A 23,357-nucleotide genomic window follows, 5' to 3' on the forward strand; every position below is an offset into this window, starting at 1 on the left:
GTTTTAAAAATGTTTTTAATTAAAAGCTCTGTGTTTTTCAGGTGTTCCTGATCCATTAGTGAATTCACAGTGTTTATAGGCAAGAATTTCCCATTGCTTCTCCCTCTCCACCCTATTAGTTGGTGTTTTCTGTCAGTGCCCTTGTCCATGCACAGATTTACAACACCCAGTGTACGCTACACCATACAACTTCGATCTACAGCAAGAGATACAGCTGCCAGTGCGGTCAGACCATGAACTCTGTACATCAGTGCAAAAGAAACATGTTCTGTTTCCGTTGAGAACATGCATGTCAGGCCAGAAGTGCACAAAGAAACAAAGCTCAATTAGCTGTGGATTAATTGCCTCTTCTCCAGTTACCAACAGGCACACTGCTAACGCTGTCGGAGACCTCGGCTCCTCAGACACTACACGGTGTCAGCGCTTGCTTGGCATCGAGAACAGCTTGGATTTCCCCCAGTTTTTGCGCCGCTGCTCTTATCGCCACAAGCAGACTCTGTGCTTGACCAGGAACCCTCCCCACGCAAAGACGGGGGCATCTCTGCCCTGGCAGAGATAAACGTGTAGCGGAGCACCCAGATAACGTCTGCACTTAAACTGAGTCAATTTGAGATGGTACCGAGGCAGCTCGTGCAGCAGGATTACTTTTTCCCCCATGGGGGAGAGTAAATTCCTTAATAAAAGGAAAAAAGCAAACCTTGGTCTGGTTTCTGGCAAGGGAAGAAAGAGCCACAAACCATGCTCCAGTGGTAATGGATGCAGTTCACAATCCAGGCATGAAAGATCCTGAAGTCAACTCTACTCCAGTGTTTGGAACTATAAACCTCACAAACAGCGTTGTTTAAAATGACCTCACGGTAAAGGATTATGGGGCCAACTCCTCCGCTCCTGTTTTCATTTGAATGATGCAGAACTCAGCAACAGAACTCAGCACACTCAGCAACACCGAGACAGACACACACAGAGGGCACAAAGAAACCAGGGACAGGCGACTGTCCCAGATGGAGCAATCTGCCCCAGCCCAGACCCTTTGGACAGGGGGTCACAGCTATTAACAGAGCCACCAGCCAGCCCTATTTTCGTCCCAAAAAGCAAGCTGCTCTCCTGGTTTGCAGTGCAGCTCCTCCCTGCCTGCAAAAAGAAGTTCTACCTGTTTCTCAGACTTCAATAAAAGACAGTGCTGATTGTGCCCCCACGGAGGGGGCAGCAGAGCCCTGGCTGCTCCCCAGTGCTTGCTTGAAAGCAAAGGCAACACAAAGGGAAGGTTCAGCTAAAGGTTTTCCAGTTTTCTCTCTTGAGGGAAGGAAAAACCGAGGCAGCAGTGGGTGCGTGGCAGCACAGCATTGCTTGCTGCCTGAAAACTGTCCTACCTTGGGGAGGATTTGACAAAGGCAGTGGGTCAGAGCATGCATTCTGAGCCTGAGCTCCACCTGAGCGTACTCTGCACGGTTCAGGTGGTTTGGGTGATTCCCGCGGGGCAGGACTGTGTTAAAACCCCTTATGCAATGTTTCTGTGTTGGCTTATGATAAAAACAGGAGGAAAAAACACCCAAATCCCACTGCAACGAGGGTTTCTGTTAGGTCTGGAGGCAGGTGCTATGGGACGCAAGCGAAAACACCAGTCCCCCTTCCTGGCTTCTCATGCATCCAAGTCTCTGCACCTCATCCCTGCCTGCTTTCCGAGGGCACGGGGGGTGAGGCAGAGCAGGCAGGGCTGGGAGAGCTTCCCAACAGCCTGGCCAGGTGGGAGCTCAGCACCTTTGGACCAGGAAGGACTGCAGGCAGGAGAGCCTTGCAGCTCGCTGGGTGCTGGTGGTCCGAGGGGCACAGCACCGTGGTCCCCAGTGTCCCCACTTTTTTCACACTCTCTCCCGCTCACGCAAAGTGCTGCAGGATGGGTGGCAGCTCCCGCACCCATTAACCCCAGCGTCGCAAGCATGAGTGTCCTCACCTCCAAACCATCCCCTGCCCCTCTGCCAGCAGCGACCGCAGCCCAGCAGCCTGCGGGTTTAACTGCACGGCTGAGCTCGCTCCCATGTGCTCCCTGTGCCAGGGACCAGGTGCCTAGCACAGGTTCCAGCGGCCAGGGGAGCCAGGCATCGCTGGAGGGAGCGAAGCGGAGCAGCCTCAACACAAGCAAGTTAAAAGACAGAAATCAGTTCCTGACTGCCAAGTCTAACAGGAGTCAGTAGGAGCCAGGAGGAAGCTCTCACTGCTGCAGCTGCTCACTTCTTCTCCAAGAAGGGGCTGAAAAGTCCCCAGTCGAAGGCGAGCATGGCCTGAGGATTGGGCCGCTCCTTGGGCTTCTTGAAGTTATCTTTCTGAGTGCGGAGGGTCCTCAGCACCTCCACCGGGTCTGTTTTTCCTGTGAACTTCTGCAAGGGCTCCTCTCTGCAAGGAGACCAGCTCTGCTGTGACTGCGGGGGACAGTGTAGGGACCCCCCTCCCTGCTGGACACCCCATCTTGCTGGGACAGGCAACAGGGCAGTCGGGTCCTCACGCTGGGCAGCTGCTGGGGTGCATCAGGATCATCTGTGGGTCCCCCGTGCTGGGAAATGTGGGACCTGCATCAGGGCACTCTCCCATCCCTCAGGGCTTGGGTTTCCCATGGGCTAGCAAAGCCATTAGGAGAAGGGATGATGCTGGAGGAAAAATGTGAGCAGAATCTGGGGAGCAGGACCAGCCAAGCATGAACTCCCCACCCCCGAAACCAGGACCGTCCCATGGCGGGGCCCTTTGCAGCCCCAAGGCACTGGCATCACTTACGTGACCCGCAGGAAGGGGTTGTAGAGGAACTCCTCCTGCAGCGTGGAGGGCACTGTGGGCAAGTCCTCATCGTCCCGCTGCTGCCAAGGAACCAGAGAGATCCAAAAACCCGCCAGCATCCAACACCCACTCCACCCTGGCAGGGGCACAGCCACTTACTTTGGCCCATGCGAGTTTCTTCTTTACGATTTCATTCTCCGGTTCCACTTTCAAGGCAAACTTGAGGTTTCGGACGGTGCATTCGTGCCCACAGAACACCTTCTGCAATGCCAGCCAAGCACTCTGTGTCACAGGGCTGCCCGGTGCAGTGTCCACCCCATCCCGGTCCCGCTGCAGCCCCAGCACCAGGGACGGGTGCTGCCTCTCGAGCGATGCCAGCCTCGCACTCCCTCCCAACGCTGAGTTCCCTCCCCAGGCTGGAGCTGAGACGTGGGGCACTCACCGTCTCCTTCGGCAAAGTGCCCAGGATTTGAGTGAGGTTGTTGTACATCTGCTCCGCTGTCCCCTCAAAGAACCTCCCGCAGCCTCCCACGAACAGGGTGTCACCTGCGGAGAATGGGGTCTGGGAATGGGGGGGAGCCCCCAGGCACGGGATTCGCCCTGGGAGCAGAGGGGACAGCACGTCCTGTGTCCCCAGCAGCCGTGGGGTGCCTGCTGGCAGGCTGAGATACCTGAGAAGAGAGCCGGAGCGTCCGGGGAGCCGTCCTCCCACATGAAGTAGCACATGTGGCCCGAGGTGTGGCAGGGGGTGAAGAGGCACCGCACCCGGATGGCCCCGAACTGTGGGAGAGAGGGGCAGGACCCGCTGGGGTCACCCTGGTCCTGACGGGCAGCCAGACCCTCCCTCAGACCCCTGGGCCCCACAATATCGCCCGCCCGGGGCTCACTGGGTCTGAGGATGCTGGGGGATGGAGTTTTGGGCGAGTCTGGGATGCACGTGTCCCTTCCAAAGGTGTTTAGCAGCAGGATCCCATGATGAAGGCGGGGTCCCCCAGCGCAACCCCAAACAGGCTGGGAATCAGACAGGGTTTCTCCTCCAGCCCAGAGTTCCTTCCCACCCCAAATCCACAGTGGCACATCTGCAACCACCCCAGGGCATGGAGAGTCTGAGCACACTAGAGCCAGGCACCAACCCCGTTAGCTCCTGGCATGGACGCCCCATCCCTGGAGGGGTTCAAGGCCAGGTTGGATGGGGCTCGGAGCCCCTGATCTTGTGGGAGGTGTCAGGGTTGGAACTGGATGGGCTTTGAGGTCCCTTCCAACCCAAACCATTCTGCGATGCCGCACCGCTGGGGACCACACCATCGCCCAGCTCCACTCCCCACCAGCCCAGCACCGTGCCAGCCGCAGCCACTGCACCAGGCAGGATCCCTGCACAGGGCACTGAGCCCCAGGGCACTCGTACGCCCACGCACCATCAACTCCTGGTTGTGGGTCACCTTGTGCGTCAGAGCCCCGATCCGCTCATCGGCGCCGTACACCCGCAGCCCAGGGAAGAGCCTCGCCAGCTCCTCGTTGCCTCTCGCATGGTCCCTGTGCCGGCAGAGGAACAAATGGGCACCCAGTCCCACCCCAGGCACGGCCACCCCGGGTCCCCAGCTCGCGCCGGCAGTGCTTACCAGTGGTGGTGGGTGGTGAGGATTGCTCTGAGTACCACCTCCTCCTTCCTGATGATTTCCAGCAACTGAAAGGGATCCAGAGCAGAAGGAATTGAGTGTGCAGAGAGGAGGTGGCGCACACCTCACAGCCAGTACAGCCGCACATCACAGCCGTGAAACAGCCAGCAGCCATCCCAGCACAGGATCAGGCCTGGATGGCACCACTCTGCAGGCTGGACCAGCAGAGCAGGGCAGGGAAACCAGTGAAAACCACCATTGAGCTGGGAAGGGCTGGGGTGAGAGGAAGGCTCAGCTGGCTCCCTGCGCCAGATGCCGCTGTGCAGAGCGGAGCAGGCGGATGGGAATACGCTGCTCCCATAGGGGTGGGGATGTTTTATGGACGGTGCTTTCACAGCGTAAGCACAGAGGAGCAGCACATCTGGGGGTGGGGATGCCCATCACGGCAGGGACACAGCGGCCGTGCTGCCCATGCTGGCCATGAAACCCACCCCGGCTACGGCGAGGACAGACTCCTCGCTGCCGGGAGGCTTTCCAACGCCAACTTCAAATTCACCGCTACGAACAAACCCTCTGGTTGCTCCTGATCGCGTTCCTCAAAGAGGAAGGAAACCTCCGAGCCGGCCACGAACGCTTAAACCCTGCAACAGCGTCTGCCCCGCGTGTGGCGGCCGAGGGGGCACAGGGGGTCGCGGGGTCACAGCGGCGAGAGGCAACGCTGGCCGCTGCCATCCCCCCTGCCCCCATAGCGCCTGACAATGGGAATTCCCATAGGATAAACTCTCTAAAGCCCAATGTTGGGCTACTCTTCCAACTTTGGGGTCTGCACAGCTGCCAGCTCTGGCCCGGGGAGGGCTGGGAGGCGATGGCCAAGGTGACAGGGGAACCGCCACCGCGCAGGAGTGGGGTCTGGCACACGGATACCGACTTGGGGGGCTCTGGGCAGGGCTGGACCCACCACAGGATGCTCCAAGCACACAGATGCTCCCCTCTGTGTGCCAAGACCCACCGTGCGGAGCCACCACCGCATCCCCAGTGGGGACCCCGAGCCCCTCTCACCCTTTTGGGGACAGCGGCGTCCACGGCGACGGCCTCACGGCTGCTCTCCTCGATCACCAGGTACATGTAGTTGTCCTCCAGGACAGAGATCACCTTCACCTTCATGGTCCTTCACCGCTGCTGGACACAGGGGGGTGACGCACGGAGCGGAGGAGGGGGTGACCCCAGCCCCACGGAGCGGAGGAGGGGGTGACCCCAGCTGCATGCAGCAAAAAAGGGGGTGAGCCCAGCCCCGCAGAGCAGAGGAGGGGGGCAGCCCCAGCCGCACAGCACCTCCGGGTGGCCGCAGCCCCAGCCGGGGATGCTCCTTGTCCCCCCCACGGTCCCTCCCCCGGCGCTCGGGGCGGATCCGCGGCGTGGGGCGGGCTGAGAGCCTCCCTCCATCCCTCCCTTCCTCCCACCCCCGGCCTTCCCCGCCTCCCTTCCGTCACACCCCCCTCCATCCTCTCCTGCGTCTCCTCCGTGCCTCTCCTCCATCCCTTCCTACCTCCCCTCCATCCCTCTTTGCCTTCCCGTCCTTGCCTCCCCTCCATCCCTTCCCACCTCCCCTCCATCCCTCTTTGCCTTCCCGTCCTTGCCTCCCCTCCATCCCTTCCCACCTCCTCTCCATCCTTCCCTGCCTCCCCTTCCTCTCTCCCTCCATCCTCTGCTGCTTCCCCTCCTTCCCTCCCCTCCATCCCTTCCCACCTCCTCTCCATCCTTCCCTGCCTCCCCTCCATCCTCTGCTTCTTGCCCTCCTTCCCTCCATCCCTTCCCACCTCCTCTCCATCCTTCCCTGCCTCCCCTTCCTCTCTCCCCGCATCCTCTGCTTCCCCTCCTTCCCTCCCCTCTATCCCTTCCCACCTCCTCTCCATCCTTCCCTGCCTCCCCTTCCTCTCTCCCCCCATCCTCTGCTTCCCCTCCTTCCCCCGCCTCCATCCCTTCCCACCTCCTCTCCATCTTTCCCTGTCTCCCCTCCCTCTCTCCCTTTCATCCCCTCCATCCTCTCCAGCTTTCCCTCCCTGCCTCCTCTCCATCCCATCCCTCCATCCTTCCCTGCCCCCCGTCCATCTCTTCCCACCCTGATGGGAGGCAGAGAGGGGACCCACCCCCTGCTGTTCTCCCTGGACCCTCTCACCCCCAGCCCCACTTATGTGGCCCCAGGGCTCATCCTGCTGCGCCCCCGGCCCCCCCAGTGCCGGAGCCGGGGAGCCTGACAAGGAGGAAGGCTGGGACACAGGGGTCCCCCCCACCGGATCCCTAAACTGCAGCCCCACCAGGCACTTCTCCCACCACCACCGGGCTGAAAGGAGGGAAGAGGAGGGGGTTGAGATGAGATCTTCAGGAGAAACGTTCTGCTGCGGGCGAGGAGGCCCTGGCCCGGGTTGCCCAGAGCAGTGGTGGCTGCCCCATCCCTGGAGGTGTTCCAGGCCAGGTTGGATGGGGCTTGGAGCCCCTGATGCAGTGGGAGGTGTCCCTGCCCATGGCAGGGGGTGGAACTGTGTGGGTTTTCAGATCCCTTCTGACCCAAACCATTCCATGATTCTATGAAGAGGCTCCCCTGTTCCTGGGAGGGTTGAGTGTGCCAGCTCCCAGCAGGCACCAGGAATATTGGTGACACAAGATGGTTCCTGGCCACAGCAGGGTCCTCCAGCCAAGCCAGAGCTCCAGGGAGAGCCTAGAGCTCAAAGGTGCGGGCAGGCAGGAGCAGAGTTGTGTCCCAGCTCCTTTCCCAGCCAAGCACAAGCCCCAGTTTGGGGCTGGCTGTGATCCCCCAAGTGCCACTCGTGAGGGAGGGAACGGTGCTTGCAAGCAGGAGCCAAGCGCTGGAGGAGCTCTGTTGTGCTTTCAAAAACAAAATAAAGTTATAAGACTGAATAAAGCCCCAAGGGACACCAAAATGCCACCTGCTCCCCAGGATTAAGTAGAAAGATGCTTCCAGGTAGTTCTCTCCAATCGTGAGTACAAAAAACCCCCAAATAAATAAAACCAGGAGATAAAGCAGCCCCTTTTCCCAGGCCACTCCAGCGCCGCTCGGTTTCCAGCTGCTCTTTATTTGCTCAGTTGTCACACAGCAATCGGTACAGTGCAGCAGCATAGCATTCAAGTTTAAGAGGCAATAAAGGTTTAGGTACCATTTTTCTTTCTAAACTACATAAAATTTACCTTTTAAAAGCAAAGAAATGGTGCTACACCACATCCTGCTCCTACGCTGCCATTCAGCGTGTGGGTTGGAACAGCAGACCAGTGACAGCCGGGTGGTGACACACTCCGTCATGGCATCACTTACCAACATGCACTAGGGAGGGAGGCAAAAAATGGAACCAGAGCCATTCGAATCATTCCTAAGTTCCAGCTGCAAAGGATTCGTTTGAAAATCTCTCTTATACATGAGCAGATCTGCAGCCGAGACCAAGAAACACGGGACAAAATAGACTTGGGAGGAAGCTGCATTAAAGACACAATGTCCCACCCGCCCTTCACATCTCCCTTGTTTAATGACATCAAGCTGGAGGATGGGAAGAGCAGGAGGGACGCAACTCACGTGCCTGGGGTTTTTACCCTCAAACATATCCCGTTCATCCCCTTCAACACACTGTCACCCCGTCAGAAGAACAGCCTGAGAGAAGGTCCCTCCTGCAGTTGCCAAGCTGGCTGTGAGCTCGGGTCCAGGCACAGGGATGGCTTTTAAGCCCCATGGACCTACCCAGAAAAAGCAATGTGCCGCTTGCTTTCTCTGGGGGTCCAAGATCTAAGCTCTGTTTAATCTGGCAACACGGAGGCACTCTCTCCACCTATAACATCACCTCTGCCACCTTTCTAGCAGAGAGGCTGGACCGGGCAGGGGCCGCAGGGTGGGAGATTAGTCCTAGTGGCGCACAAGGCACAGGCAGGAGTTTTCCAAGCTCCTGGGCCCAGCGCAGCCACTGCCAGGGCTCACCGGCATGGGCGCTCTCTGCCTGGGGAGCAGCACCCAGCTCCTAAATGCTCATTTGCAACATTACTCACAGCAAGGCAGAAAGCAGCCGCTCTGGCTATCAGCAGCGAGGCGTCTGTTGGAGAAGTCTCATCACTCTCAGCTGTTAGACACACGTTAGTTACTAGGGAAGCAGTTTCTTCTTAGTATTTTGAAGCAGCAGACAAATCCCTTCTTCGTTTGTGTGGTACTGACACAAGTAACATAGAGATCACGCTTCAGAACAGAAAGCAGGTCCATGCAAACAGGAGAAAGGGCAAAAGCAACAGTGCAAATCCTTAAGCAGCAAGCCAGCTGGAAAAGTTACCGCAGTCCCTGACAGGGAATGTCAGAGAGAAGAGAAAAGAAAAGCTGGGCAGCCCTCGTGTGCCATTCCCAGCGCCAGACCAGCCTCTGCATCCAACAAACTGAGCCCTGAACTGGTGAGGCAGAGCAGGTCTGGCACTGAGAACTGGTTTCAATGGAGCCAGAACAGATTCAGAAGCGTTTGTTTAAGTAGCAGCATGGAAGAAAAGTTCAAATTTCAGCTGGCAATGTAATTACTGCATTTTGTCTCAGTTTTAAATGAAGATATCTCGGGCCCCAGTCCCGCAGTCTACATTCGCGTCAGGCTCCTACAAAAATAACACGAGCTCTTTCCTAGACCTCAAGGTTTGACCCTTCCCCACCCCAGACTCTGAGCCACATACAACACTTGTAAAAGGATCTGCATGCGACACGTGTGACAGTTTGAGCCAGCAATAAAAGGATAAATATTCTTCATCATAATATAAATATGCTGTAGAACATCTCAACAAGGGCAAAGTGCTTTTTTTTTCTTAATCAAAATACAATAAAATCCCTAAATACGACTGTCTCAAACACAAGAGAATGTTCAACTCCTAAAACATCTGAATAATCTAAACAACACTTAAACTGACATTAAAGTGATCCAGGCAGGGTGTTCTCAGTCCTTCGGGACTCGGAAGTTGTCCTTCTCTTTCCTGATGGCCCCCATTGTTCGGATGGGGTCGGTCTCCCCAGCGTGCTGCTGAACTGTCTTCTCCCTGCCAGGAAGGAAGAGCAGACACAGCGGATGCAAAGACTGCAAGATAAAATCTCATCCATGAAGTCACTACTATCACATTTCGCCTGCATCAAGGAGAAATGTTGCACTTATGCATCAAGGAGAAATGTTGCACTTAAAGATCAAAAGACTCGGGGCTTTGGCACAGCTTCCTTACTTTAAACGCTCACTGGCAAGGGGGAATTGCAAACACTGATGCCTTGAACAGCACCTTTTGCTGCACCCATCTGCCTGATGAAGGAATGTAATTACACAATGATGCTTGTTCCATAAGCTTCTTCCACCTCCAGTGTCAGAGACACTCACCACAACCCTGCAAGCTTCACTGCAGCAAGTGTCTGTCAGGAAAATGAGTGTATTTTAAGGGGGCTCTTGAGGGCATCAGAACAGGAATATGTGAGACAGCAGGGCGATTCCCACTTAAGAGATCTCTCTTTGGGGACCCCCTCCTTTTCACATCGCCCCTCCAAACACCAGGACCATTCCCAGCCTTCCATCTCCTCCATACCTGACTCGCATGAAGGGGTTGTAGGTAAACTCTTCTGCGATGGTGGAGGGTATGGTTGGCTCACCGCTGTCGTACTTTGCCTGTAACAAGGGAGAGATTTCTGCTCAATGAGGAATGCTTTGGTGAACAAGAGATGTCCCACGTGTTACCCACGCAGGGCTGGTGGTGTCCCTTGCTGTCTGAGCTGCTCCTCAAGCTGGGCCCTTCCCAAGGCCATGCAGACAGCCAGATAAGTGCTGAGGCTCACAAAGTCTTGGGACAGAGCTGACCCTCCAGACAGACGTGCCCTTCTGCCTACAGTTATACCAAGAAGTTTCCAGGGAGAGTGACATCTCCACCAGACAGCAAATGGTCTCTGGGCCACACAACCCCTGTTTTCCAATGCATCATTTCCCTGCACCTCATGGCTCTCAACTCCCGCCCCTCAGCCTCCTTCTGCCCACCATTGTCTTCTCTCCTTGGAGAGGCTCTGCCTCCATGAAAACCTCAAGTCTAGGGAGGGCGAACCAGCTCACCTTGGCCCAAGCGAGCTTTTCCTGGATGCTGACATTGTTGGGTTCAACGTGTCGAGCAAACTTGAGATTGTTGATCGTGTACTCATGGCCGCAGTAAACTCTCTGGAAAAGAAAGGAAGAGTGACGCCAGGTAGCTCTGAAGGTACCATCATCAATATTATAGTACAGCAGGAATCACAGTGCCAGCCCTCCAGCACACACAACACTCTCCAAATGCACAGGAGAGGTGCCGGGAGTTATCAGTCAGTAGAATCATAGAATTATAGACTGCTTTGGGTTGGAAGGGACCTTTACAGGTCATCCAGTCCACTGACCCTGCAGAAGCAGGGACCTCTTTAACTCAATCAGGTTGCTCAAAGCCCCATCCACCCAGACCTTGAATGTCTCCAGAGATGGGGCCTCCATCAGCTCCCTGGGCAACCTGGGCCAGGGCCTCACCACCCTCATTGTAAAAATTTCTTCCTTCTATCCAGTCTAAATCTACTCTGCCTTAGTTAAAAACCATTACTCCTTGTCCTGTCACAACAGGCCTTGCTAAAAAGTCTGTCCCCAGCTTTCCTGGAGCCCCTTTCAGTGTTGGAAGCTGCTCTAAGGTCTCCCTGGAGCCTTCTTTTCTCCAGGCTGAACAACTCCAACTCTTTCAGCCTGTCCTCATAGGGAGGTGCTCCAGCCCTTGGATCATTACCAGCACTATCTGCCAATTTACAGCAAGCCTGACGGAAGAGCCCAGGCATCCCAGCTCGCTGCCTGTGTTTTAATAAGCAGCCCTTGCTCTTTCCCCACAAGCACAAACATATTTGGGGTAGGCATTTCCTTCCCAGAGGGCTCCAGGTATTCAGCATCAGACAATTCCCGATTTAAGCATTCATTGCTTCAACACATGACAAATTCTCTCTTTGAACGACAGCATTATTAGCAAGGCAGTTCCTTGAGATCTGTAGTAGTTTCTGACAGTTCATTTGCTAGTGTAAAAGGAGGGGCTCATACCGTTTTGGGGTCCAAGCTGCCAAGAATCTCAATCAGTGCTCTGTACATTTCCTCTGGGGTTCCCTCGAAGAATTTCCCACACCCAGCCACGAAGAGCGTGTCACCTGCAAGGGAGGCAGGACACGGCATCAGGACCAGGGAAGGCTCCTCGTACCAAAGCGTGAGGCACAGGGTCCCCGAGGGCTTGTCCTGCTACTGCTGTCCGATGGCAGCGTGTCCCTACCTGGGGGCAGTCTGCTGTCCCCTTTGTCCTTTCTAGGACAAGGAACACGTGTTCTCTTTGCTATGAAGTTGAACAGAGATGAGTTGCCACTGCATTTTTGCCCTGGTGCTCCCTAAAATCTTGCTTAAGTCGTTACTTCTTCCATGCAGCGGCGGGTGCAGCTCTGGAGAACGCCCATCACGAGAGGGATGAAGGGGCAGTCAGGGAAGGGGAGCCAGATCCAGAACTTGGCTACCAGAGATGCAGCACGAGCCGTCTCTTAGCGCCCTGTTTTCTCTCAGTTTTGTTACAGACATGAATACAGAAAAGCAACAGGTTTTGGGATCGGCCACAGTTTGGCCTGAGACAGTAAACCAACAGCTCGTTTAAAGGAAGAAAGTGCTAGATGCAGGACTCCTCCAGGGCTCGCTCTTGGTGTTGCTTGCAGGGTGTCCAGCAGTGGTTTACGAACCCAGAGGAGTTTCACCAGTTTCATCTACAATTACTACATGGTATCGCTTGGTAAGGGGCCAGAACGTGGACGTTAACCAGCTGCCCCGGTGGTAAGGGACGAGCGCACATCCAGAGTCGGGAGCACACAGGCAGAGGGGCAGCTTATTTCCTTGCAACACAGACTGCCAGCAACGAACCTCCCAACCCCTCACCTGTAAAAACTGCAGGTGGCTCGGAGCTATTTGGCTTAGTCACATAATAACAGATGTGTCCAGAAGTGTGACACGGCGTACAGAGGCATTTCACATTAAGAGATCCCACCTGGGAAGAAGGCAGAAGACTAGAGCTTAAGCTACCGTTTGCTATGGTTAGAAAAGTATTGCAACTATTACAACGGTCTAGTAGTCCTACAGGCGAATTCTCACGTAGCTGGCCAGTAAGCATCAGCTCTGCTCCTGGGAGAGTCCAGCAAGAGTTTTATGGCAGGGACTTGGAAGGGAGTTGATTCCTCCTAGCAGGTGCTGCAACAAAGAGAACTGCCAGATTCTTTCATTTACATGCAGAGTGACTCAGCGTTTGGTAGGCAGCAAGAGCAAACAGATCCAAAGCCACACAAAACCCTTAACCGAGCGTAAAAAGCTCCAAACAAAAATGAAGCTGAAGGGAAGAAGCGGATGACGCTCAGGAAAAGGGAAGGATTAAATACATTCACAAAGCCAAGGGGATATTGCCCCGCAGCCTTCATTCGCACTCCTTCCCGCGTATTTCCGCGCTGCTCCTTTGTTGCTCACCCTTCCAAAGATGCCCTGCAAGACAGGCAGTGACACTGATGCCAGCCTGCACATTTCATAGCGGTTTACGTCATCCGCCAGCTCATCTGTACACAAACAGCTTGACTCCAACAAGGTTTGCTGCTTTGGCTCTGGAAAAGCAACCCTGGCAGCTCGCACTGCTGGCCCTCCTTCTCTTCACCCTGCGTTTCAGCCGTTGCTCAGAGAGGACCCTCTTCTTTTGTGTTTGTTCAGTGTTACCTGAGCTCTAAGCAGAATACAAGCCCTGTGCTTTCCCACATCGGTTCTGAGCATCGCAGTAAGACACCTGCCAAGGAGCACAGGGACACCCGGGCAATGCAGGTGTCTGAGCCACAGCGTTCACACCAAAAGGTATCACCAGCCAAAGGCGACAGAGGAGTTAGAGTTCACAGGGCTGGAAAAGGGCAAAAGCTGTGGTTAAACTATCAACTACATCCAAGACGTCGAAAGATAAAAGAGCTGTGACCACAGTATCAACTCAAGCTGGATCATGTCAGTCCAGCTCCAAAGCTGTGACACAAATGGGAGACGCCCCCAGCCAAATCCTGCAGCTCCCACCCTTTACCTTGAGTGAAGTAAGGTGAGACACTTTCTGTGTCAGTGCTCCAACGCGACTGTCTCCCCCATACACGCGCAACCCCGCCTCCATCTTTACAAGCTTCTCATTTCCTCCAGCATGGTCCCTGCAAGGTCAGAAAAATGGATTTGGGCAAGGATGAAGACAAATTTATCCTAACTCATATTGCAGTGGCAACCTCCAGGTGATCATTTCTGATCAGCTGGTCTCCCAGTATCCAACACTGTTCTCATATCAACAGATACACCACATCAATGAGTGAAGATGATTTCTGCAGCAACCAGGGCAGTGAGAGCAGGTAACCACCCCCACAGGTTCATCCTAGTTGGGAAACACCAGCCTTAGGGGTTCACCGTCAGCTCTCCAGTAACTAGGATAAGGGAGACTGGGACAACTTGGAGGTATGTACTCCAGGTCCCACATGACACTGTGGAGCAGGTACACAGATGGCCAAACAGCTCAGCATTCGCTCATGGTGCTGGTCCTGCCAGTTGAGGGCTTGCTCTCCAGCCACAGAGGTGGCTTCGCTATGACCCACAGGAGAGGTTACTCAGGTTCAGCTCTGCAACGCTGCTAAAGCAGAACAGTCATCTTTACGCCCCTGTTAGAGTTAATCTGCAACCCGAGAAATCCTCCCAGAACTGCTGACTGTCAGTAGCACACCTTACAGGCATGTCCTGGCACCTCAGCGTGGGTGTGCTCCCTCCTGCACTCCACAGCTACCTTCACACACATTTAATTCACTGGCCACCTGGAAGAAGTCAACGTTTTGAAGGCTAAAGGCGCTGACAAAGAGTTTGCGGTCTTGACAATGCATCTATCTGGCCACAGCAAGCCCAAGGGAACGCTTCCCAAGCTCCGATCCTTCTCCTCACACCTAAGCTGCCACTTAGAGAAGACCAACTTGATCCAGAAAAGCAACAATTCTTGGCTGCTTGTATTTACACAGAGGGATCCCACTACAGCAGACGGTTACCAGTGGTGATGTGTGGTCAGGACGGTGGTTAGCTTCACGCCGTGCTTTTTGACTGCATCCAAAACCTGCAGGCACAGAGCACAGCAAGAGCATTACAATTCCCATGAAATGACCTAGCGACACACCCTGTGCCTGGACACAACTCCTCCAAGGACTGAGAGCTCCACACCAGCAGCTCTGCAGAGAGCTCATCCCTCTCCGTTGTAGTTACAGATCAGGACACGAGGTCTCTGATCCAGCTGGCCATGACGAAGCCCGCAGTCCCATTTCCTCTTTTCCGCACTACATCGAACTAAGGGCAAAACCCAAAATCAGGTCAGTAACTCTTGAAGCCAGGGAGAAGCTGCCTGAGCCCAGCAGCTGCCTGCCTGCATGGCCAATATTTCCTGCCTTTCCCCCAGGCCTGAGTCAGCATGGGACTAATCTTGGATGTGAAAATCTGAAGGATCTCCCAGCCCCGCAGCAGTGAGCACCCTGCTCATGAGGGCAGCGGACAGCATTACCTTCTGGGGCTGCACAGGGTCGACTATCGCAGCCTCCTTTGTTTCCTCATCGATGAGGAGGTACATGTAGTTGTCTGTGAGGGCTGGGAGTAATTCCACCTTCATGTCGGCTTGTGCGACTGTCTTTGACTTCCTCTGCTCGTGCTCTGTGTGCAGGAAGGCTGCTCGCAGCCACGCTTGACCTGGGGACCCCAAAACAGTCAAAGCTCAGGTTAGCCCAAGGAGGGGACCAAGCCAGACAGAGACAGCAGGTTCCCCAGCCCGCGACACTAGAGAAGGAAGGGTAGGGAGAGCCCAATCTGCCTCCTTCAGGAAGAGGAGAGAGGCCACCACAAGACACAGTGTTAGTGCCTGTCACCTTGTGCCCCGCAGCGTGGGAGGCTCTCGGTGCCTGCAGCTGCACTGGAGAGAGACAGGACACCTCACAGACGTGCTCGTGTGGGCAAAGCGCTGTACCTCAACTGGAGAGAAGATTTCGAGGGGCAGGAAAGCAGAAGGGAGAGGGAACAGCTGGACAAAGGTCAGCCTGGGACAGTGACTTGGCAAAAACAGCACAAAAGGCCATGTTACAGCCAAAAGGCAAAGAAAGGAGAAAGAAAAATAAAAGGAAAAAAAAGAGAAATAAGAAAATACACACACTGCTACAACAGAAGTGAGGGAAATCCCACCCTACCCAGGGCACGGGGAGAAGACGGGCTCTGTGCAGAGGGCAAGGCTCCCTGCTGGGACAGGGCACTGCAGGCTTGGTTCTTGCTCTCAGCAAGATGCAACAACAGTGCTTCCCTATTTGCTTTTGGTTAAATGTTTAATCGGATCCAAGAAGCGAATCTAATTCCAGATAGAAATAACCTGGGCTCCACTGCCCAACTCACAGATGCCCAGTTCTTAAAGGAACAACCAAGCCCTAAGAGGCTCTGCCATAAAACCAAGGAAGGGAAACAAAGAGGACAAGGTTGTCCGTTACTGGGGCCCTGCAATTCAGGTCGGGGTCCATACACATGCAGGGAAAGAGGTGTCAGGCTCTCCAAGTCAGAAGCCAGTTGCCTCAATGCCCAGGGCCCTCGCACACTGCTGGAGGTGACCGCGCTGGCCTGAGCTGCGCTGGCTCAGCTACGGTTGCGTTTTGCACCACTGACTCTTTCCTTAAGGCTCCCAACGCTGGGTGCTTGGTCACCTTCAAGTGCCTAAGGGAGGGGTCACCACGCTCCTAATCAACCTGCCCCACTCTCCAAAACAGATCAGCCCTGCCCAGCCTGACAAGAGCCTGTTTTGGTGAGAAGAAGCCCCACTGACCGGCTACAGCAGATCCCTGGAGCTCCAGAAACCAACAGGGCTGCAAATTTGAGCTCAGAGCTTTGAGCAGGGCAGGCAGCTGCTGCAGACCCAGACCAAGAGGAGCAGGAGCTGCAAGGCCCTCTGGTACAAATGTCCTGCCCAGAACCTCTTCACCTTCCACCTCCCTGCTTAAAAGGGAAGGGAGGCAAGAAGAGGAGATGTTAAATTAAACACAGTGCCTAAACCCCAAGGCACAGCAGGGTAGTCATGCGGTGGGTGATGGACGGTGAAGGCAGGTAGTAATAAGAAAAGCATATGTACCTGCTGAGTGTTCCTCTGGAGCAGCAGAGTCCTTCCAAAACAAAGAAAAAAACAAACAAAATCTTCCTTATTATTCCTTGATAAGAAAGAGAAGAGAATCAATTGCTCTTTAACTGCTCCCTAACATGAAGCACTTTTCTTTTGGATGCCATCCATCACTAGAGCACAGATACTGCACTTTCTCGCATGCTAGACAATGATTGGAAGAAAAAACCCAAACAAAAAAAAAAAACCCAAAAGAAAACACAGCCTCAACTTCAAGGCAAAGGAATTATTCACGTACTTAAAAGGCTTTCTCCCTCTGAACCACTTCTAACCTCTGCTGTGATCCTGAAGGCTCTCTGCATGTTTAATTCACAATTCTTGCAAAACAAACAAACAAGTTGCACCGCATGAGGAAATGTTTTCTGAAATGCATATTAAATGAAGGAATGAGAAAACATCCACAAAGTACAAAATTCATACTGAACTCCTGTCTGTAGCTGAGCTGCACCTTCCCAGCCTCTCCTGCACACCCAGCCTTAGAAGAAGGGTGTTCCGGGACCCCATTCCATGCCTGGAAGCTCCCAGGGTGATACAGAATCCCTGCCCCAGCCCAGCGCTAACTCAGATCATTTCAGGATCTCTGTAATGCAGGCAAGTCTGCTGCAAATTAATGCCCGGCGACTTCATTTCCACTGGGTTTTGTAACACGTCCCTCCTGCCTTCACGCCTGAAGCAGAGGACTGGGGAGAGCAGGATGCCAGCAGCCTCCGAATTGCGCTGCAGCGTTCGGGAATGATGCGCTAGCGCAGCCAGAGCGGCCAGGAGGAAAGGGGCTGCGGCTGGGAAGCGTTAATGCCATCACATAAACACACGCGTGCTGGAGACCAAAGGCAAGCAGGCAGCAGCACAGCTTAACAGCAGGTTCCTTCAGAAAAGCGATGCTCCATTCAATTTCCCCATAGTCTTTTGTTTCACTCATTTCGTAACAGAAAAGAGTGGAAAATTCCTATTTCAGCCATAGCTGTCACTCACAAATGACTGCACACAAACAGCTGAACATCCCCGCGTTGCCTAGCTAGGAGAAATGCTGCATTCCCTTTCCACATCCCCTGCACACAGATATTTTTTGGAGACCCCGGGGTCTCCAAAAGCTAATTCCTACTGCCGCCTGCCTGGTCTGCGTGGCACAGCTGGGTCCTGCCAGCGTGGGCAGGGCACGCGTCCACCCACTGCTGGAGCAAAGCCTGCGTGGAACCCACAGCACCCAGCCTGCAGCCCGAGAACGCGGGAGCTGCCAGCTCCTCTGTCTGGCACACTCGTTCCCAAGACAGCATCAGGGTTTCCAAGTCTGTCCTATGATTTTTCCCTTGTTAGGCCAGGTCTTAAAACTGGAGTGATGCAAAAGGCCTTTGGCAAGACTTCCCAGAGACGCTGTGAAGGCCAAGCTCCAGCTCAAGGAGACGCTTTCACAATTTAGGCCCTAAACGTAAATGCAAAGCTTTGACATTGGGTTTGGGGTTTGTTTACGTTGCCAATACAAACTGCTACCCATCAAACCCAGTTTAAACGCCAGCCCTGGTTCCCCAAGAGCAACAACCAGCGCTTTGGCAGCCCAGCAGGAACCTCCCAAAGGGGTTAGGGATGCAAAAAGCCACCGGCAGACAGGCTCCAGCTGAACAGATACTGACCTACTTGGGGCTGTGAGTCAGCTTAAAAACCTTGGCACACCCGAGAAACCAGCAAAGCCACCCCCAAACTTCCAAGCTTGCCCGGGCACCCGCTGCCAGCCGAGGGCCAGCTACCCAGGGCTGGGGACCTGCCGCCACCCAGATCCCTGCGGGTCCCAGCCATCTGGGGGCACAGCAAGGCCCTCGCCCTCGGTCCAGTCGTGGGGGGCATCGTATGCTCCCCCCATCCCAGTACAAACTCTGGCCCAGTCGAGCAGCGAGGGGGACATCGCGCATTCCCCCCCACCCTGGGACCAGGTCCTGGCTGTATGGGGACACTGCTCCTCCAGCCCCGGTCCCAGATGCAGGGAGGCATCATACAAACCCCTCGTCAGCTGCGAGGGGGGCACTGCACATCACCCCCTGTGCTGGTCCCAGTGGCAAGAAGGGGATCACATCCACCCCTCCTGGCAGCGCCAGCTGCACTGGGGCATCGCAGCCCCCTCTGCCCAGGGCCCAGCTGTGGGGAGGGGGCATCGAACATACAGAGAGCCTGCTCCAAGCTGTACAGAGGGAAATCACACAGCCCCCAGCCCTGTCCCAGCTGCACAGGGGGGATCACACAGCCCCCAGCCCTGTCCCAGCTGTAGAGGGGGGATCACACAGCCCCCAGCCCTGTCCCAGCTGCACAGGGGGGATCACACAGCCCCCAGCCCTGTCCCAGATGTAGAGTGGGGGATCACACAGCCCCCAGCCCTGTCCCAGCTGCACAGGGGGGATCACACAGCCCCCAACCCTGTCCCAGCTGTAGAGGGGGGATCACACAGCCCCCAGCCCTGTCCCAGCTGCACAGGGGGGATCACACAGCCCCCAGCCCTGTCCCAGCTGCACAAGGGGGATCACACAGCCCTGTCCCATGTGCAGAGGAGCAAAACACATTCCCGGCTGCAAGGGGAGCATCGCACACCCTCCACCCCGGTCCCAGCTGCTGGGGGGTCATTGCACAACCCCTCACCTCGACCCCAGTGGCAGGGGAGCACTGCCCCGCCCCCCAGCCCTGCCCCGGCTGTACGGGAGCATCACACCCCCCCGCCCCAGCCCGGTCCCGGCTGCAGGGGGTCACTGCACCCCCCGTGCCCGAGCCCCAGCCGCAGGGGCACGGCCCAGCTCCCCCCCCAGCCCCGCGTACCGGCTCGCAGCAGCGCCGCGGCGGGCAGGGCGGCGCCGAGGCCCCGGCAAGCCCCGACGAGCATCGGGACGGCCCCGCTCACCTCCGCTCCCCGCCCCGCCCCTTCCTCCCGGGGCCGCCGCTCGGGAACCGGAGCGGGGAGGAGGTGGGAGAGGGAACGGAGGGGGAGAGGAAAAGGAGGGAGGAAGGGGGGAGGAGAGAGGAAAAGGAGAGGGAAGGAGAGAAGAAGGAGAGAGGAAGGGGAGAGGGAAGGAAGGAGGAAGGGAAGAGGAAAGAAGGGGAGAGGGAAGGAGGGAGAAAGGACAGAGGAAGGGGAGACAAAACGAGGGAGAAGGGAAGAGGAGGGAGGAGAGGAGAGGGAAGGAGAAAGGAAGAAAGGGGAGAAGGAAGGAGAAAGGGAGAAAGGGGAGAGGGAAGGAGAAAGGGAGGAAGGGGAGAGGGAAGGAGAAAGGGAAGAGGAAAGGAGGGAGAAGGTGGGAGGAAAGGAAGAGAAAGGAAAGAGGGAGCGGAGACGAAAGGAGGGAGAAGGAGAGAAAGGACAGAGGAATGGGAGACAAAATGAGGGAGAAGGGGAGGGGGAAGGAGAAAGGGAGGAATGGGAGAGGGGAGGGGAAAGGAGGGAGAAGGAGAGAGGGAAGGAGAGAGAAAGGACAGAGGAAAGGGAGAGAAAATGAGGGACAAGGGGAGAGGGAAGGAGAAAAGGAGGAAGGGGAGAGAAAGGACAGGAGGGAGAGATGGAAGGAGGGAGAAGGGGAAGGGAAGAAGGAGAGGAAAGAAGGGACGAAAGGGAGAGAAAGGAAGAAGGGGAGAGGGAAGGAGGGAGGAAAAGGAGGAAGGAGAAAGTTTGAGAATTGATAGGTTTTGCTGCAGCTGGTTTGTATGTTTAATTATCGCATCATATAAATGTCTTGCAAGATGTAGCTGTTTTAGGTCAGGAGATAACCTGAAGGGAGGCTCCAGTTGTGGTTGGATAATCTAAAAAAGAATGAACGTTCTTTGAGGATTTACATGGTTCTTTGTCTAAAACTAGTATATATGCCCAGTGCTTTTGTAAGATATTACGCCTTTTTTTAGATTTGCTTCGAAGATTTTGTCCTTTTCAATATTTTACCGGTGAATGGGTGTTTCTCACAAAGGGGAGTGGGAAGGAGGCAGGAAGGGGAAGAAAATTTCTTCACCAAAAGGGTTCTCAAGAGAGGCTGCCCAGGGAGGTGGATACATCACCATCCCTGTAGGGGTTTAAAAGACAGGTAGGTGAGGTGCTGAGGGATGTGGTTTAGTGGTGGACAGGTACAGTTGGACTGTACAGTCTCAATTGTCTTTTCAAACCAAGTGATTCTATGATTCCAGGACAGCCCAAGTGTGCCTGCAGTCCCCAACAGGAGACTATGGCCTCGTCCAAGCCGCTCTCCCGCTTCTGGGAATGGGGCAGGAATATCGTCTGTGTCGGGCGCAACTACGCAGAACACGCCAAAGAGATGGGGAGCGCACTGCCCCGGGAGCCCCTCTTCTTCCTGAAGCCCTCCTCGGCATACGTGCGCGAAGGGTCACCCATCCTGCGTCCCTACTACTGCACCAACCTGCACCACGAAGTGGAGCTGGGGGTGGTCATCGGGAAGAGGGCCCAGGCTGTCTCCCAGGCCACTGCCATGGAGCACGTGGCAGGGTACGCGCTGTGCTTGGACATGACGGCCAGAGACACGCAGGCGGAGTGCAAAAAAAAGGGTCTGCCCTGGACCCTGGCCAAGGGATTTGGCTCGTCTTGCCCCATCAGTGAGTTTGTGCCCAAGGAGAAGATCCCAGACCCTCACAAGCTGAAGATCTGGCTCAAGGTGAACGGGAAGCTGAGGCAGGAGGGGGAGACCTCCTCAATGATCTTCTCCATCCCTTACCTGATCAGCTACATCAGTGAGATATTCCCTCTGGAAGAAGGGGACCTGATTCTGACAGGGTCTCCTGAAGGAGTTGGATCTGTGGAGGCCAACGATGAGATAGAGGCTGGAATAAGCGACATCGTCTCCATGCGGTTTAAAGTGGCGCAGCAAACACGTAGATCCTAAGTGACAGCTGGGCTGGGACCCATTCTGCATAGGAACAGACTTTTTTAATTATCTGGTGAATGAAGAGACACATAAGCTGTATGTCAAACACACAGCCTGTCATGCATCAAGGACACCTAACCCATGACCTCAAAAAGCACTGGATTACAGCAGTTCTACTCCGAAGGATGCATCCGCCTACCCTGAGGCTGTGAACCTGGACTCTGACCCACCCTGAGACAGATGGTTAACACCCAAACCTACCTTTGAACCGTCCATGGAGACCACTTGCTGGGGTGGCCGTTGCTGTGCGTGCTCTTTGGTTCTACTGGCACTTTGACCTTTGCCTTGAAATAAAAGTTAAACCATTGAAATGGTGATGGAGGAGCGTTCTGTTTTGAACTAAAAGTAGAATCAGTTTTCTAAATTCAGCTAAGTCTTGTCTAAGTAACTTGTTAGCTGCATGTTTTTCAGACAGCATTTCTCTGGCAGTGGTAACACGGGGCATTGGTACGCAGAAAGGTCATTGCTTATGCTTATTCCTGTAGAAACCCAGACCATCCTGGAGCTGCTGGAGCCCTTAAGTCAAAAGGATGAAGGAGGGTGGCACCTACAGGGAGGAGGTGACCACAAACTGACCAACAATTTCTTATAGTTGTATATATTTTATAATTTTCTTAGGGTTTTTCTTCATTATTATTTCGTTAAAGCTGTATAGTTTTAGTTTCCAACCCACAAGTCTGTTTCTCTAATTTCCCTTTCTTGTGGGGTTGAGGGGGCTGCAAATTGGGAGCCAACTGCTCAGTTTTAGCTGCCAAATTGGGTCGGGTCGGGGCTAAACCGTGACAAGGAGCTAAAGCTCACCCATGCCGTGTAAAATCAAAGATGTGTGTGTAACCATAAATCAAGAATTACGGCTTCAGAAAGTTTCTGTCCTTGGGGTATTCTACAACAAAAAGATGTTTGCTTTTCAGATTAGTTTCACGATTCCTTCGTGCATTTTTCAAATGTACAAATTAAATGAGGATTGCTTTCTCTCCCATTCCAAGGGGCGTAAATGCAGCAGGAAGGGTACCAGATGCTTGGCAGGGTTTTTTCCCCCTAAACTGAGCTTTAAAATCCTTCTAAAAGTAAAACAACACAAAAGATCAAGAATAAAGCAGCTCATTGGTGAAGATCACCAGTAAACTTGTCTTTACTTTTCCTGATGTAAATATATTTTGAATAAAAGTCTGACTGCAACAATTACTGTTACTCATGCCATGCAGTGCAGCAGTTGGAGCTTTTAAGCATTTCCAGCTGTCAAAAATCCGTGCTGTGTAGCTGTTCCCATTTCCAAACTCTGGCTGATCTCACACTCTCCACCAGTCTGCATGACAGCGAGTTCTCTTTCAGTTCAGCTGAGTGACAGATTTGTAAAATATGATTTAAAAAATCCTCCCCCTGCAAACATCAAAACTTGGCCTTTTCAAAGGCTGCACAGAACTGACTAATTTCAAGAACAGATGGACTTTTTTTTTTTTTATATACATACGTACAGGCACCAAAGTTAAATGCTTCTGTTTATTGGAGCCAGATCTTAATAACCACTCTGCTTTTAGAAGTGCATTTGGAGAGTCTTGCAGAGAAAATGACTGAAGGCCAAAGACGAGCACCTCAATGAAAGAGCAACGGGGCCACGATGCTGCAAATCACCTGCTGAAAGAACACAGGAGAAAACCAGAAGTGTTTCTCTGTGCTTCTCTGGCTGCAGGCATCTGCAGCACAGCGTTGCGTGCCTGTACCCACCTGCGCTGGGTACCAGCCTTGCAAACACGCAGGCATCTCCGTTCAACATGGCTTACGGCTCATGGAAAAGGTCTGCAATGAGGCCCAAATGCTGCGG

The 23,357-nt window shown here is 54.4% G+C and overlaps 3 protein-coding genes across 4 annotated transcripts; 1 reads left to right on the forward strand and 2 right to left on the reverse strand.

The window, feature by feature from the left end:
- Positions 1-3: 3 nt before the first annotated feature.
- On the reverse strand, positions 4-5,727 carry LOC138727527 (hydroxyacylglutathione hydrolase-like protein). The gene is made up of 8 exons (XM_069870013.1): positions 5,442-5,727; positions 4,386-4,450; positions 4,182-4,299; positions 3,438-3,546; positions 3,209-3,312; positions 2,926-3,027; positions 2,767-2,846; positions 4-2,391 (listed from the first exon to the last, which is right to left on the reverse strand). Exons 1-8 carry the CDS (start codon positions 5,544-5,546, stop codon positions 2,226-2,228), a joined length of 849 nt encoding a protein of 282 aa, XP_069726114.1. The 5' UTR covers positions 5,547-5,727; the 3' UTR covers positions 4-2,225.
- A 1,726-nt stretch (positions 5,728-7,453) lies between these two features.
- On the reverse strand, positions 7,454-19,458 carry LOC138727354 (hydroxyacylglutathione hydrolase, mitochondrial). Of its 2 annotated transcripts, none has more exons than XM_069869729.1 (9): positions 19,434-19,458; positions 14,997-15,178; positions 14,494-14,558; positions 13,506-13,623; positions 12,341-12,449; positions 11,474-11,577; positions 10,487-10,588; positions 9,972-10,051; positions 7,454-9,443 (listed from the first exon to the last, which is right to left on the reverse strand). In XM_069869729.1, the coding sequence occupies exons 2-9, from the start codon at positions 15,099-15,101 to the stop codon at positions 9,344-9,346; spliced, it is 783 nt and encodes a 260-aa protein (XP_069725830.1). In that variant the 5' UTR covers positions 15,102-15,178; positions 19,434-19,458; the 3' UTR covers positions 7,454-9,343. The 2 variants fall into 2 exon arrangements, with proteins under 2 accessions (XP_069725830.1, XP_069725831.1); XM_069869730.1 differs by lacking the exon at positions 19,434-19,458 and adding an exon at positions 16,593-16,623.
- Positions 19,459-19,560: 102 nt separating this feature from the next.
- Positions 19,561-21,838, forward strand: FAHD1 (fumarylacetoacetate hydrolase domain containing 1). The gene is made up of 2 exons (XM_069869731.1): positions 19,561-19,578; positions 20,784-21,838. The coding sequence occupies exon 2, from the start codon at positions 20,822-20,824 to the stop codon at positions 21,491-21,493; it is 672 nt and encodes a 223-aa protein (XP_069725832.1). The 5' UTR covers positions 19,561-19,578; positions 20,784-20,821; the 3' UTR covers positions 21,494-21,838.
- The last annotated feature ends 1,519 nt before the right edge of the window (positions 21,839-23,357 follow it).

The sequence above is a fragment of the Phaenicophaeus curvirostris genome, chromosome 16 (genome assembly GCF_032191515.1).
Source record: "Phaenicophaeus curvirostris isolate KB17595 chromosome 16, BPBGC_Pcur_1.0, whole genome shotgun sequence".
Classification (NCBI taxonomy): Eukaryota; Metazoa; Chordata; class Aves; order Cuculiformes; family Cuculidae; genus Phaenicophaeus; species Phaenicophaeus curvirostris.

What these genes read in the sequence shown, in the direction of transcription:
- LOC138727527 (XM_069870013.1), bottom strand. Translation starts at nt 5,546, where the DNA reads ATGAAGGTGAAGGTGATCTCTGTCCTGGAGGACAACTACATGTACCTG. An exon ending in ACGCCGCTGTCCCCAAAAGG is followed by an intron (nt 4,451 to 5,441) that starts GTGAGAGGGGCT and finishes GATCCCTTTCAG; the next exon opens with TTGCTGGAAATCATCAGGAA. An exon ending in CTCACCACCCACCACCACTG is followed by an intron (nt 4,300 to 4,385) that starts GTAAGCACTGCC and finishes CTGCCGGCACAG; the next exon opens with GGACCATGCGAGAGGCAACG.
- LOC138727354 (XM_069869729.1), bottom strand. Translation starts at nt 15,101, where the DNA reads ATGAAGGTGGAATTACTCCCAGCCCTCACAGACAACTACATGTACCTC. An exon ending in AAAAGCTCGCTTGGGCCAAG is followed by an intron (nt 10,052 to 10,486) that starts GTGAGCTGGTTC and finishes CCCTTGTTACAG; the next exon opens with GCAAAGTACGACAGCGGTGA. An exon ending in AACCCCTTCATGCGAGTCAG is followed by an intron (nt 9,444 to 9,971) that starts GTATGGAGGAGA and finishes CCTTCCTGGCAG; the next exon opens with GGAGAAGACAGTTCAGCAGC.
- FAHD1 (XM_069869731.1), top strand. Translation starts at nt 20,822, where the DNA reads ATGGCCTCGTCCAAGCCGCTCTCCCGCTTCTGGGAATGGGGCAGGAAT.